The sequence below is a fragment of the Osmerus mordax genome, chromosome 24, assembly GCF_038355195.1.
Source record: "Osmerus mordax isolate fOsmMor3 chromosome 24, fOsmMor3.pri, whole genome shotgun sequence".
Taxonomy (NCBI): Eukaryota; Metazoa; Chordata; class Actinopteri; order Osmeriformes; family Osmeridae; genus Osmerus; species Osmerus mordax.
The window spans coordinates 7,571,623-7,586,657 of record NC_090073.1 but is presented as its reverse complement, the minus strand read 5'-3'; the positions used below and the strand labels follow the sequence as shown (position 1 = coordinate 7,586,657).

Below are 15,035 nucleotides of genomic sequence, written 5' to 3'. Positions count from 1 at the left end.
CACAAGCACCCACACACGCGTCTGAGCGCACACACACACACGCGTCTGAGCGCACAACACACACACGCGTCTGAGCGCAACACCACCGCGTCTGAGCGCACACACACACAGATAGCGATGGACTGTCACACATCCTCAGTGTGCCGCCCCACCCACTCACGGTGAGAGCAGTACTGTCGGGGGGGGGGGGGGGGGGGGGTGTGTGTGCTTGCACGGCAACGAGGGAGACCTCCACAGCCTGCCCTCTGTCTCCCTGCTCCCAGAGAGACCATCCCAACATGGTATCGTCATTAAGCACACGCACACACAGGCCTGAACATAGAGGCACACACACTCACACAACTACACACACACAGGCCTGAACATAGAGGCACACACACTCACACAACTACACACACACACAGGCCTGAACATAAAGAGGGCACACACACTCACACACCACACGCACACAGGCCTGAACATAGAGGCACACACACTCACACACCACACGCACACAGGCCTGAACATAGAGGCACACACACTCACACAGGCCTGAACATAAAGAGGCACACACACTCACCACAACTACACACACACAGGCCTGAACATAGAGGCACACACACTCACACAACTACACACACACAGGCCTGAACATAAAGAGGCACACACACTCACACACCACACGCACAAAGGCCTGAGCGCAACAGACACGCCGACTTGTGATGATATTCATCGTGCCGTGTCAGCGCCGTGCCTCACCACCAGAATGCCCACTTGTACCCTCCCCAGATCAGTGGTGCCGGTGGTGGCGAGCGCCCAGGCCGGCTTGCCCACGCAGCCCACTCCTCCTCACTCCCCGCTCGGGATTAGAACCGCACACTTTTTTTTTCCTTCTATTCCTTCTTCTCCCTCCGCAGTGTTTTCTGTTGGAGAGAGAGAGAAACAAAAAGAGCTTCATTTTCATTGTTGTGGTCGATGTTGTGAAAGAACACGGCGCACATGAGACTTACATTTACATTTAGTCATTTAGCAGGCGCTCTTATCCAGAGCGACTACAGTGAGTACAGGGCCATTCTCCCCGAGGCAAGTAGGGTGAAGTGCCTTGCCCCAAGGACACAACGTCATTTTGCACGGCCGGGAATCGAACTGGCAAACCTTCAGATTACTAGCCCGATTCCCTAACCACTCAGCCACCTGACTCCCCCCTTGAGACTTGTGGTGGTGGTGGGTGTGGTTTGACCTGTGCCCTGAGCCCTCCGCCCTCCTCTCCCCCCCGCCAGGCTAAAGACGAGCTGAGGCCGGTCAGGGACGACTTCGAAGCCAAGAACAAGCAGCTGCTGGACGAAATGCCCAAGTTCTACGACAGCCCGCATCGACTACTTCCAGCCCAGCTTCGAGCTCTCATTAGGGCGCAGGTGAGCACACACACACACACACTCACACACACACCCCCGAACATGTATGGACAGTATTTCTAAGGGGATCGAATCCAGCTGTGTTCGTGCACACAGGTCTTTACGTGTGTCTGTATATGGGTGTTGTTTGGATCTGGCGTAAGTCCCAGCTGCAGGTCAAAGGTCAGAGAGAGAGAGTGAGTGTTATGCAGGCCGTGTGTTCCTGTTCCTCCACCCAGTCCTAATCTGATTAAGCCCCAGTGACGAGCCAATCACAGGAAGGCTAGGTCTGGCTCTGGCTCCAACCTGAACAGTCTGGCTCCCTTTAACAAGCTGATCATGGCCCCCCCCCCTCCACCCCACCCTACGATGTCATTTCCTCTTCCTCTCAAAGACTCTCTCCTAATCAGTAAATGAGATTACTCACACCTAAAGAGAGAGTTGTATGTCTGTGTGAGACTCAGACTGCTCCCCCCTCCGGAACTAACCTGGTGGACTACTACGTCCTGTCGTCACTGACACACACACACACACACACACACATAGACAAACCCAGATCTCTTATAGCTGTATGAAGTTGACCAGATCTGCTCCTGCCAGGCTATCCTGGTGTCTCCCGTTACACAGCGCGCCCTATTACCCAGGTGCCCCGGCGCCCCCGGTCACTCCCGGAGGAAACGCATCCAGTACACCAGCACATCCTGGATGTGCGGGGCTCTGGTGCTGCCTCGACAGAACAGCCGAGCCGCTGCTGGTAGCAGCTCAGGGGGTTGATAGTGACACGTCCGGGAACCTACTATCATGGCCCCTCCTCTGTGGGCGGAGGGGCAGGTCTGTGTGTAGTCATCTGTTCATACAGACTCTGACTCACTGCTGGTGCAATACACACACACACACACACCTACGCGAACACACACAAGCACGCGAACACACGCAAGCACACACACCTACACTCTCACATACACACACCCTCCTCCCGACACACACACACACACACACCTACACTCACAAACGCAGCGAGGCTTCAGATAGTAAGGCTCTGATGACTCTGATGACTCATGCGTAGAGAGTATAGAGAGCTCAGCACTGTGCTCCACAGTGTGAATGGAGGCAGGGAGGTGGTGTGGGGTCAGGGGGGCTGGTGTGGGGTCGGGGGCTGCAGGGGGTCAGGGGGCTGCTGTGGGGTCAGGGCGGCTGGTGTGGGGTCAGGGGGGCTGGTGTGGGGTCAGGGGGGCTGGTGTGGGGTCAGGGGGGCTGCTGTGGGGTCAGGGCGGCTGGTGTGGGGTCAGGGGGGCTGGTGTGGGGTCAGGGGGGGCTGGTGTGGGGTCAGGGGGGCTGCTGTGGGGTCAGGGCGCGTGGTGTGGGGTCAGGGGCGGCTGGTGTGGGGTCTGGGGGGCTGCTGTGGGGTCAGGGGGGCTGCTGTGGGGTCAGGGCGGCTGGTGTGGGGTCAGGGCGGCTGGTGTGGGGTCTGGGGGGCTGCTGTGGGGTCAGGGGGGCTGGTGTGGGGTCAGGGGGCTGGTGTGGGGTCAGGGGGGCTGCTGTGGGTCAGGGCGGCTGGTGTGGGGTCAGGGGGGCTGGTGTGGGGGTCAGGGCGGCTGGTGTGGGGTCAGGGCGGCTGGTGTGGGGTCAGGGGGGGCTGCTGTGGGGTGTATGGTCAGACAGGAAGGCTGGCCCCCCGGGCCGGCAGAGGTACTGAACACTCCTACAGCCACTCCTGGGGTGGTCAGCGGTGGTCCACAGAGCTGCTGTCCCATCTCAGGCTCTCCCTCTCATTACTCCCTCTCTACCTCCCTCTCTCTCTCTCTTTCTCTCTCTCTCTCTCTCTCTCTCTCTCTCTCTCTCTCTCTCTCTCTCTCTCTCTCTCTCTCTCTCTCTCTCTCTCCCCCTCCTTCCCTCTCTCACTCTCTGTCTATCTCTTGCTCCTCCCTTCTTTCTTTCCTCCCTTTCTCTCTGTCTCCTTCTCTGTCCCTCTTTCTCTATCTCTCTCACCCTCCTCCTCTGACATGCTAGAGGGCTCTAGAGGCTTCTCCCTCACAAAGCCCCCCATTGTTTTCCCGGGCCCCCCAGCCCCTTTCCAGCCCCCCTGTCCATCCCCCTCTAGCCTCCCTCCAGCCCCCTGTCCAGCCCCCTCTAGCCTCCCTCCAGCCCCCTGTCCCAGCCCCCTCTAGCCTCCCTCCAGTCCCCCTCCAGTCCCCCTCCAGCCCCCCCCTCCAGCCCCCTGTCCAGCCCCCCTCTAGCCTCCCTCCAGTCCCCCTCCAGCCCCCCCTCCAGCCCCCTGTCCAGCCCCCTCTAGCCTCCCTCCAGCCCCCCTGTCCAGCCCCCCTCCAGCCCTCGTCACTGATCCAGCCCCCCCCTCCAGCCCCCTCTAGCCCCCTGTCCAGCCCCCTGTCCAGCCCCCCTCCAGCCCCCTCCAGCCCCCCTCCAGCCCCTGTCCAGCCCCCCCTCCAGCCCCATGTCCAGCCCCCCCTCCAGCCCCCTGTCCAGCCCCGTCCAGCCCCCGTCACTGATCCAGCCTGCCTCGTCCACCTGCACGCACCATTAAAGAAGTCTTTCGAGGGGCGCCTGTTGTTTCTCTCGCTGGACGCGATCTCCCTCCGTTAAACACGCTCGTCTTCCCCCCTCGTCCGCCATCCTTCTGAGGCGAGCGTCACGTGGGATCGCGCTAAATGCCCCAAAGAATGTCAGGCCCTCCTCTCCCACGTCTGTGTATTTCAACTGGCCGAGCGCCGGATGAAGTGGTTGGTGTTCCTGTGAGTCACGGCGAGGTCCTCCTGTCTAAACAAACACCCGAGGGCCACGCTCTGAGATGTTTGCGCGCAGCGAGGAGACATGATGGGGGTCTCCTAAATACGACCTGAGGGGCTGTCCAGCACATCCTCTCAGTGCAGTAGGGGGTCCGGGCGACTCAAAGCTGCGTCTACGCCACAAGATTACTGGGCTAATTGTAATTGCAGAGGATCGGCCCAGTTGAGGACAGTCCAGACAGTCCTCTTGTATACATCACCGCGACGTCTTCCGACGGCCCTTTAAGCGAGCCAATTTCCCCCCCGATGAGAAATGTCAGCCCCGCCCTGCGGACACCGCTACCCCCCCCCCTCCCCCCCCCCCCCCCCTCCCGGGCCACTCATGCGGTGACAGAGTTTAGGGTCTAAACAAACCCAGGCTGCGGTGCACTGACCGGCAACACCGTTGTTTAAAATGGCTCCCTCCGAACTGAAAAGAGCTGGGGGGGGCTGTTCCTGCTCCGGCCCCCACCGCGGGGGGGCCGCTGGGTTCGCAGGCATCCATCCTCTCCTCTGAACAGCCGAGCAGAGCTCAGCCCGTACGCCTGCAAACAGATCAGGGATGCCCCCCTTCAGAGCACAGAAAGCGTATGCATGGATACATGAATAAATATGAAGGTGGTGTGGTGTGGTGTGTGTGTGTGTGTGTGGGGGGGGGGGGGGTTTTAAGGGGTTGTACGTCCCAGTACTTTCATTCTCTGCCCACTCTTCTGGAGTCTTGTAATGTGATTAAAGTCTATTAATCATCAAAGCAACTCTCCCGGATACTGACTCATGAACTGGGGGGGGGGTAGGAGGAAGGGGGTGGGGATGTGTCAAGAAAGCTTTCAGCGAACACTCGCTACCCTCGTGTTCAGATTGGGAGGGGAGCGGCAGGGTCACTACCCGCCGAGGAGCCGGGGAGCGGGGAGCGGGGGGTTTGGAGGGCTTTGGCTTCCTGCGTTTGATATCGTCCACCGATCCTGGGGGGCGGGAGGGACGTTCATTAGCGGAGGTGAGGAGCTGGAGGAGCACGAGCCCCTGATTGGTGTAAGGTCAATTGTGGTCAGGTTTTTCTTTTTTTGTGGGGGGGGGGGGGGGGGGGTGGGGGCTGTGGCGGTTACTTTCCAGAACGCTGCTGCGGTCTCCTGGATGTGTTTGTGGTTCCAGCTGCACCCTCGCAGACAGCCCGCTGACTGTCTGCGTTTGGTCTGTTGTATCTCGAAGGCTGCCGCCGGTTTAACAGGATAACCCTTCTGTCCATCTCTCCCTCTGTCCATCTCTCTTTCTCTGTCTCTGTCCATCTCTCTCTCTGTCCATCTCTCTGTCTGTCCATATGTCTGTCTCTCCATCTCTCTCTCATCTCAGGTGGTGTACTTCACGGAGATGCACAAGATCTTCAGTGACCTGACGGAGCAGATCGACCAGGCCGGGCTGACAGACGAGCAGAGGGAGCGGGAGAACGAGCCAGGCTGGGCGAGCTGCGGGCTCTCTCTATCGTGGCCGACGACTGAGAGGAGGGGGGGGGGGGGAAGGGGCGGGGGGGGAAAAGGGCGAGGTGACCGCCCTGGGAACCGACCCGCCCTTCAGGACCTCCTCACGGTTCAAACAGGACAGCTGTGGTCATGACCAGATTGATTTCGATTTGTTCTTTTGTTTGGGGGGGGGGGGATTCTTTATCCATCTTCCCCCATACCTCCTCCCCCCCTCCTCTCCCTCCCCCCCCCCCCCCCCCCCCCCCCCTTCCTCCTATAGAAACACTAAACAACTTAAAATGTTCAAAATGCCACATGTACTAAGCCATCAGCAGAGTGCTATCCTCCTCAACCAATGTGTCTGTCTTTCACACCGTGGAATGAAAACGTTATTTTCAGAACAAATTAGCCTGTCACGCTTCTCCTCTCCATCCGCGCTCCTCGCTCTCTCTCCGTTCAGAGAGGTTGTTTTTGGTATCCAAGGTTGGTGCCCCCAGATACGTTTCAGCCTGTCTGTTACCTGCTAATAGGTAAAGAGAAAAAGACTCTTAGCAACCGTCAAGCCCTCCCTGTTCCTCCTAATCGGAGGTCAGAAGCTGACCTGTCCTCAGACTGAGCTGTCGCAGACATTAAACACGAAATCCCTCCAAAAGCTGAGCTCTAGCGCCTCTAGTGGCAGCACACACACAGTCCCACAGGCTACAGGTCGCTCTTTGTTCTATGGTTTGTCGTGGTGCTCAGCTCAAGCTGATTGTGTAGGACCTCTTCACGTTGTTAGAACTCTAAAGTCAAGTTTTTTTTTTTTTTTTCTACATACTTGTATTCAAACATATCGGGCATATCTTATACAATTAAGACTGGCCTGGTTTAGCCGGCAGAGGTTGAGGACCAAAACGAAATGTCAGTTTTCCCCCCAAATCTCCTGTCTGGCAAGATGATGTTTGGTAAATGGTGTTAGTAAACTACTGAGTCTATGTACCTGGTAATGAAGGGAATATTTATTCTTGATAAAAAAAATCTAAAACATGTTTTGAAGAGCAGAAAATGTTTAATTGGAAGGAAATGCTTTTGTGAACTGTGCCTTTTGTGTTCCGCTATGCATTTACTAAATGACAGGGTTTTTTTTATCTTTCCAAAATGTAGTACTGGTTTAAAATTATTGTTACTATTTGCGTATTTAATGGTAGTGTGGGCTTAATTATGTTGTTTGTTTGACTTATCAGGAATATGTTTTGCTTCTTATTTTAGGCAAGCTGCATTGTCATTTTCTATGTACAATCATGCAATAAATGAAATGCTCTTTTAATGTATGTCTCCTCTTTACCAGTTACTGATGCTTCTCAGTTAGTTAGTCAGAAACATCACTCAAAACACATTCAAATCATTGATCGTGATTTATTTTTTTCTACAGCTGGAATTAGTCTAAGTAGTGCCTTGTCAGCATAGAGGCACCAATCTCAATATTTACATTTCATAATGTCCCATTTACAAATTCAGTACCATAAATGATGTAATGTAGAACATAGTCAGTGTCCTTCCTCATAACCGTGGTAACCGTGGACGAGTAGGGAAGAGGGCATGGGATTGAGCTACCTTGCAGATATAACTACTAAGGTACTGCAGGTCTTTTCATTATACAAAACATTGACTATTTATCTAGACATCCACATTTCTATAATTATAACCATTTCAACACAAGTCACCAGCTTGACTTAGAGGACGGATGTGTGGTTTTAGGCAGTTACTGCAGATCGATCTCCTGTAGCATGTGCTCTCCGACCCTGGGCTGGATATCTAGTGCTAAGCTCACCCGGCAGCTAGATCTAGGACAAGAGTTTGGTCCCTTCTGTTGTTGTTTCTCTTCATCTATAAACTGTCAGAAACTTTGGAACACTTGACTTCCTTCACTGTGCTATCAGCGTGTGACTTCAAAACTAGGAACACGCTCCCCAAGATGGACGAGCGTCAGATACTGTCTGACGGGATGAGTTTTTAGTGAGACTTGACGTCTGTCTTTCCAAGGTCAGGTCACTTTGTGGACTTGACACACACGGCACATTCGCTAGTACCTACTTCTCTACTGCTAATACTATCCAGCAGAACCCTTAGCCCAGCGATGGATAACATCATAACTGCACACAGTTTGTACGTGGGAGAGGCTGTTAAGTGAGGTCTTGCTGTACATGTTTGTGATGTGTTCCTGGAAAAACCGTCGGATGTCGACGCGCCGGCTCTTCAGCGTGGGGGTGAGGAGGCCGTTACTGACGCTGAACATGTCAGGGTGCAGGTGCAGGTCTTTCACCTGGGACGAGGACGGGCGGAGAGAAATCAGGTGTCACGCGGAATTTGGGGCGGCAAAAAAAAAAAGGATTTCGTTCGTAGCGCTTGTGTGGAAATTCCTTACCTGCTCAAACGACTTCAGTCCAGCTTCTTTACCACAACGGTCATGTCCTCTAACACTGCCCTTTTCACATCCTGCAGGAAGACAAGAGTTCTGTCAAACGATTTGGTAATAGCTAGTGACAGGCACAGACACTCATTGAGCATTCGGACTACGGTGATAAGGGTGATATCACATACTGGGTTCAGGCATAGTTCCTCATAGCATCCGACAATGCCCCTCTCCTTGGCCCAATCAGTAAACACCTCTGGGTCGGGCACAACGATGCCAATCAGGTGAGACTGGACACGCACAGGACACACACAGGACACAGAACACACACACAGGGCAACACCAGACGTTATAGCAAAGTGACTTGTGCCAGGGGTTTGTTATGTATGGTATGAAGTACATTTACATTTTACATTTATGCATTTAGCAGACACTTTAATCCAAAGCGACTTCCAAAAGAGAGCTTTACAAGGTAAAGTAGTGACTTCCCATCGGTGCGCCCCTAGTATGAAGGTGATTATTCCCAGGTACCTGTAGGCTGTCTCCATGCACAAACACCTGCAGCACAGGCACACAGCGCATGTAGACGTTCTCGATCTTCTCGGAGCGATGTACTCTCCCTGGGACAGCTTGAATATGTGCTTCTTCCTGTCGATGATGCAGAGAGTCCCGTTCTGGAGAGGAGAACACAAGGCTGTTCACAGAAGAGCTTGTCTTCAGAGAGCACCAAAGAAACCCCTCTTCCATAATCACAAGTACCTCCTGACATAAAAGGAGAAGAAGCAAAGAAACCGTCATTGTGAGACCAAGCTTTTACACAGGCACAATAGAATTGTCATAATGTTGTTGACATCCAGTCTGTAAAATCAGAACTCCAAATCCCAGATAAAAGCCCCTGGGGGCTCGCTGTTGAATTGTCTCCATGTTTGTAGTTCTTTTTTTGTGACTTCCAGGCCTACAAACAACAGTACGGCAGAACGAGCGGGGCCTCGGAACTCCATTCTCTCCTCCGGTCCCCCATGGTGGACCAGCTCACCGGCAGCCATTGTCCCACGTCGCCGCTGTGGAGCCAGCCCTCTCCGTCCAGGGCCTCGGCCGTCTTCTCCTCATCCTTCATGGTAGCCCCGGAACACACTGTGGCCTCGGATGCAGATCTACCCAAGCCCAACGCAAAACACAGACACGACCGATGAGCTTTCCAGGCCACACGGACCAAAGTGACTCATTGTTGTCGAGCATTTCCTCGTATGATCCAGCCTCACCTCTCCCTCGCCTTTGTCGGCGTAGTAGTTCATATCAGGGATGTCCACTAGTTTGACCATGGCGCAGGGCAGGGGAGCGCCGACGTGACCTGAGGATTGCAGAGAGTCAGGGAGGCTGACAGAGGAACACAGGGGGGTTCAGAGAGGGAGCTAGCAGGGCGGGGCGTCGTACCTGCGCTCCAGTCTCCCGGCATGGAGAAGGTGCAGCCGGCCGTGCAACTCTGTCTGCCCGTAGCCCTCGAAGATCTGCACTCACACGCCCGCAACACGCAGGGTTACAGCACGGTTCCGCACGGGCGCGAGCACACTTCCTGTCACGCGCGCGAGCACACTTCCCTGTCACGCACACGCTCCTTCACTCTCAAGCTCACGCACGCACGCACACACACACATGGCGTCACACTCACCAGGCATCCGAGCGTGGCCCTGAGGAAGGACAGCACCGTGGGGGAGATGGGGGCCGAGGCTGTGAGGATGAACCTCAGGTTCCCTCCCAAACTGCCTGAAACACAGACACAGCCAGGAGCCAGTTAAGACGGGCGGAGTGACATAACGCGGGGCGATGCTGGGTGGTACAGCGGCGCTGAGAGAGCAGCTTCCTGGTTGTGTTTGGATTGGGACGCGCGTGAGAGGACCTGGATCTTGTTGAAACACCAGCAGGTCCCAGAGGCTGTTGTTCCGGACGACCCCGCTGCTCAGCTCTGCCTGCTTCCTCCTCACTGCGTAGTGGAGCAGCGCCCTCCTGAGAGGAGACGTCACGGAGCCCCAGGATCTACACACACACACACACACACACGGTCATATACATATCCATATACACACACATGTCCATACACACAAGTCCATATACACACACACACACACATGTTTATACACATATCCATACACACACACACACGGTCATACATATCCATATACACACACATGTTTATATACATATCCATGCACACACACACACACACGTTTATATACATATCCATATACACACACACATCCATGCACACACAAAATCATATACACACACCCCATATTCACACAAAGACACACACACACACACACGTAAGCATGCATACAAGCACACACACACTCAACAGGGGATGGGAGAGGCATGCAGGCCTGCAGCTCAGGCAGAGGATGTGCTTCTCCGTGTGAAGGAGGAGGTGCTGGAGGGGCTGACCTTGTCATAGATGCGGTTGAGCAGGCGAGGCACCACGGGGAAGAAGGTGGGCTTCAGGTCTTGATGTCGTCCATGAGCAGGGAGATGTCGCCCTGGTAGAAGCCCACCCCGCGCGCCGTGGCAGAACATGGACAGCTGGAACACAGGGGGCACAGATCTGCACATGCTCACATCGAGACAGATCGACACACACACACACCACACTTAGACACACACACACACACCTGCAGCACATCGAAACAGATCGACACACACCACACACACACCTGCAGCACATGCTCACATCCGAGACAGATCGACACACACACAGACACTTAGACACACACACACACACCTGCAGCACATGCTCACATCGAGACAGATCGACACACACAAACACACACACACACACACACCTGCAGCACATGCTCACATCGAGACAGATCGACACACACACACACACACTGAGACACACACACACACCTGCAGCACATGCTCACATCGAGACAGATCGACACACACACACACACACTGAGACACACACACACACACACACCTGCAGCACATGCTCACATCGAGACAGATCGACACACACACACACCGAGGGGGCATAAGTACCTGGATCATGCGCTCAAACATGTGAGCGAGGGGCAGGTAGGAGATTGACACGTCCTCCTGGCGGATCACAAACGAGCCCTGGGGAAACGCCGGCCGAGAAACGAGGCACGAACCGGATCACCCACAGAGCTATTATACATGCAATCTAGCTTTTTACGATGGCAATTACAAGCGCGATATCTTTAACAGGGACAATTAGGCCCACTATCTAGCAGTTACATGGGCAATCAAACATCCAATTTATCATGCCACAGGACACAGCAGGGAGAGAAACAGATTGAAGGAAACGTGAGTCAAAGAGAGTGAGATTCAGAAACGGTTTTGGAACAACAGTGGGAGGCGGGAGGGGCGGCGGGGGGGCGGAGCTACCGACCTCCAGGATCTTAATAACAGAGGAGGTGTTGGAGGCGATGTTGCCGTGGGTGATCATGGCCCCCTTGGGCTTCCCTGGTCAAATAAACAACACAAAGAGTTTGGAGGAAGGCCATTACTGCAGCGCTCCGCAGCAAATCCATTTTCATAACGTAAGTAAGTAAGTAAGTAAGACTTTATTTATATAGCACTTTTCATACAAGAATTGCAGCTCAAAGTGCTTTACATAAAATCAACAAAAACAATAATACAAGTGTTGATCTAAAACGTTTAACAAACCAAACTAGCCGCACTCTATCTGCGGTCTCTCGAATCCATCTTAGATCCGAGCTGCCACTTGCAGTTTCTAATACACAAAACGCTTCACGAATTTGCGTGTCATAATGAGAGGCTGTCAGATGGATCCGTCGGGGGGCAGAGCGGGGAGAATGTTTGGTGTGTGATTAACGTGGATGAGGGCTGTCATTAGCGTGGAGGAGGAGCGCCAAAGCGGCCCGGTGGAACACGCTACCTGTGGTTCCGCTGGTGAAGCACACCACCGCTAGGTCCTGAGGGCTGGGGGGCTGTGGAGACACAACGTGGGGGTGGGGGTTGCCAGGTTTGGGAGAGAAACACAGGTCAAGCCGACAGAAGACCAGCCATGCGTGAGCTCAAGTCCGGTAGGACAGAAGTAAGGGGGATGGAGGGGTGTGTGTGTTGGGGGGGGGGAGGGGCTCACCACTGGATCCTTGAGGTTCTGTCGTCCAAGATCCTATGGACACAAAGCGACAACATGAGAGCAGTACCAAATGACCATGGCAAAGTGACACATCTTTACTTGCCGTAAACAGATGGTCCAAAAGGTTGATCAATACTGAAGGATCCAGCAGAGCGCTGTAGCATAACGAAGCCCTTCTTGTCATGTTCCTCCCCTTTAACATCAGCCCCCTACGCTGACTCCTCTCCATCCACAGAGGCTCCTCCCCCTTCTGACTCGGACTCCTCCCCCCTCCACGCTGTGGCTCCTCCCCTCTCCACGCTGTGGCTCCTCCCCCCCCTCCACGCTGTGGCTCCTCCCCCCTCCAGGCTGTGGGCCCCTCCCCCCTCCAAACTGTGACTCCTCCCCCCTCCACGCTGTGGATACTCTCCCCTCCAGGCTGTGGCTCCTCCCCCCTCCAGGCTGTGGTTCCTCCCCCCTCCATGCTGTGGCTCCTCCCCTCACCATCAGCTGGGCCAGCTGCAGGACCTCCACCCCGCAGTTCCTCCCTCTCTCCACCAGGGCGTCGGGGCAGTCATTGAAGAGCACCAGGCAGGACAGGGTGGGGGTCACGCCCTTCTCCTTCTTCCCCAGGAGAGACTCTGCCTTCTCCGCCCGGTCGCAGATCACCAGGGAGATCTCAGCTGGGACGGAGACAGGCGACAGTCAAACCCTGCCACAGACCGTCCAACCAGGCACCTATGCACCATTTTCTACGCGGCTTCGGATAAAGGGGGTCTCGGAAACGAATGAGAATGTTTACGTGAAATCTTTGTTGTGAGGAGGTGCTGTCTCCTACCCAGGTTGAGGATGTGCACCATGGCCTCCACCCCCAGGGTGTCGTACAGGGGCACCACCGCCATGGAGTAGGAGTAGCAGGCCAGCTCGGAGATAATCCACTGTCACCACCAGGGGGAGAAAGAGCAACACCATTACACCACTCATCTCCTGAGGGCCACAGGTGCTCAGAAGCTGAACAGAACCGTGCGGTCGTTCTGGTGTTGAATCACAACAGAGCGGGTGAGGGGGTGTGTCGTTGGCGTACCTCTGGTCGGTTCTGTGCGAATATTCCTACAAACTGCTTAGGGCTTGGTTGGCAGCCCTTGGCCAACAACCCAGAGCCTAAAACCTGTGCCTGCTCAGCCACCTAGAAAGGAAGGATTAAGACACTGTCTCTTTAAGAAACTCTCTTCATGATTCCACCCCAGAGCTGACTAATAGAAGAAGAAGAAGAAGAAGAAGAAACTAAGAGGAGACAGTGGCTGTTTATCAATCCGAAGAACGCTGAGAACGCAAGTACATTCTTTTGAAGAACGTTCTTGCAAGCGTCCTTGCGAGAATGGTCTTGCAAGTCCGCAAGGACTTCTGGGAAATCAGAAGCGTTCTCGCTGGTCAAGTCACCATCCAATGCATCCTTGATAAAAGGGGCGGATCAGGAACATTTCCGGGTATTTTTGGCGTTCTTGGTGACTTGTGTTCTTTGGATTGGAACTGTACTTGGGCAATGAAAGATGACGTCAAACGAGTTCGCAAGAACACAAGAACGTGGATTGATAAACAGCCAGTGTTAGAACACCTGTAAGAGTGAAAGAGATAGAATACCTATTAGAATGACAGAGATAGAACACCTAGGCCAGTGATAGAGATGATAAGACCAGCGACTGTACGGAACCTCAGTGTAGGAGATCCACTTGTAGGCCTCCCCTGGTTTCCTGTATCCCAGGCATGGCCCGTTTCCTGTGGGCCAGCAGAACTGAATCAGTCCCCATACCAGACCAGACAGGGAGGCGCTTGTTATGGGTTCCCAGATGGGGCCGGCCGGCTCACCTGCGATCCTCACTCCTCGCTGGAACATGTCGTACGCCGTCCGGGTGTCTTCGTAGTAGAACTCCAGCAGAGAGTCGTCCTTCAGGAGAGCTGAGCGCCTCCAGGTAGGCTCTCCCTACGAGACACACACACAGATATGACAGATACACACACACACAGATATGACATATACACACACACACACACACACACAGATATGACATATATACACACACATACACAGATATGACATATTCACACACACACACACACACACACACAGATATGATATATATACACACACACACACAGATATGATATATATACACATACACACAGATATGACATATATATACACACACACACATACAGAGATACAAACTCATGCACACACATACATTGATGCCACTGTATACCATGGGGTTGTCCCTTCTCACCTGCACGGGGACAGACTGGGCCTGCAGGTCACAGGGGGGCCTCATGGGGCGGGGCCGGGTCACCAGCCAGTAGGCGGTGAGGGAGGCCAGGGCCCCCAGGCCCAGCAGAGAGGAGGGGGACAGCGAGAGGGAGGACAGGGAGAAGGAGGACAGGGGGAGAGAGGGAACGAGACGCCACAGGTCCTCCGCCTGGGCGCTGTCCCCTCCCCCGCTGGAGCGCAGGGACCGCAACCACTCCTGCACATGCATAGCTGAGAGAGAGAGAGAGAGAGAGAGAGAGAGAGAGAGAGAGAGAGAGAGGGGGGGGGGGGGGGGGGGGGGGGGGGTGGTGGTGAGAAAGAGACAGGAGAGAAGGCACTTAAATAAATGGAAGAATGAGTGAATTACCAAGAAATGCATGATAGGTAATACAAGACCAGGGGCAGCAAGAATGACATACAGGAATGTCCCTGAGTCATGCAACACTGTCCTATTGTGCTCACAAACCAGAGCACAAAGCATTGATGGGAGAACCAAAAGAAAAATCTAATATTATCTTGAAGGACAGTCAACAAAATGCATTTAAAACGACTAAACAGACCAAGTAAAACTAAACCAGTTAACAGCAGTGTTAAAAGAAAACTGCACAGAGCAGGGGGAAGAGGAG

The 15,035-nt window shown here is 54.2% G+C and overlaps 2 protein-coding genes across 2 annotated transcripts in view; one reads left to right on the top strand and one right to left on the bottom strand.

Moving 5' to 3' along the window:
- The window catches only part of bin3 (bridging integrator 3), a gene marked incomplete in the record, with an annotated part of 17,842 nt that extends 12,078 nt beyond the window's left edge, over positions 1–5,764 (top strand). Inside the window, 2 exon segments of the mRNA XM_067228495.1 lie at positions 1,260–1,394; positions 5,504–5,764. Of these exon segments, the coding sequence (XP_067084596.1) occupies positions 1,260–1,394; positions 5,504–5,764 (396 nt within the window).
- A 1,225-nt stretch (positions 5,765–6,989) lies between these two features.
- Positions 6,990–14,506, bottom strand: acsl2 (acyl-CoA synthetase long chain family member 2). Its single transcript, XM_067227660.1, is given in 26 exon segments — positions 6,990–7,912; positions 8,015–8,055; positions 8,058–8,085; positions 8,191–8,292; positions 8,534–8,604; positions 8,607–8,676; positions 9,039–9,119; positions 9,121–9,156; positions 9,265–9,353; positions 9,437–9,482; positions 9,484–9,510; positions 9,672–9,766; positions 9,900–10,033; positions 10,440–10,500; positions 10,503–10,548; positions 10,550–10,576; positions 11,039–11,116; positions 11,412–11,480; positions 11,917–11,973; positions 12,129–12,161; positions 12,612–12,790; positions 12,946–13,045; positions 13,192–13,293; positions 13,819–13,883; positions 13,974–14,088; positions 14,390–14,506. Coding segments are annotated over 26 exon segments (2,010 nt in total). The 5' UTR covers positions 14,435–14,506; the 3' UTR covers positions 6,990–7,699.
- Between the last annotated feature and the right edge of the window lie 529 nt (positions 14,507–15,035).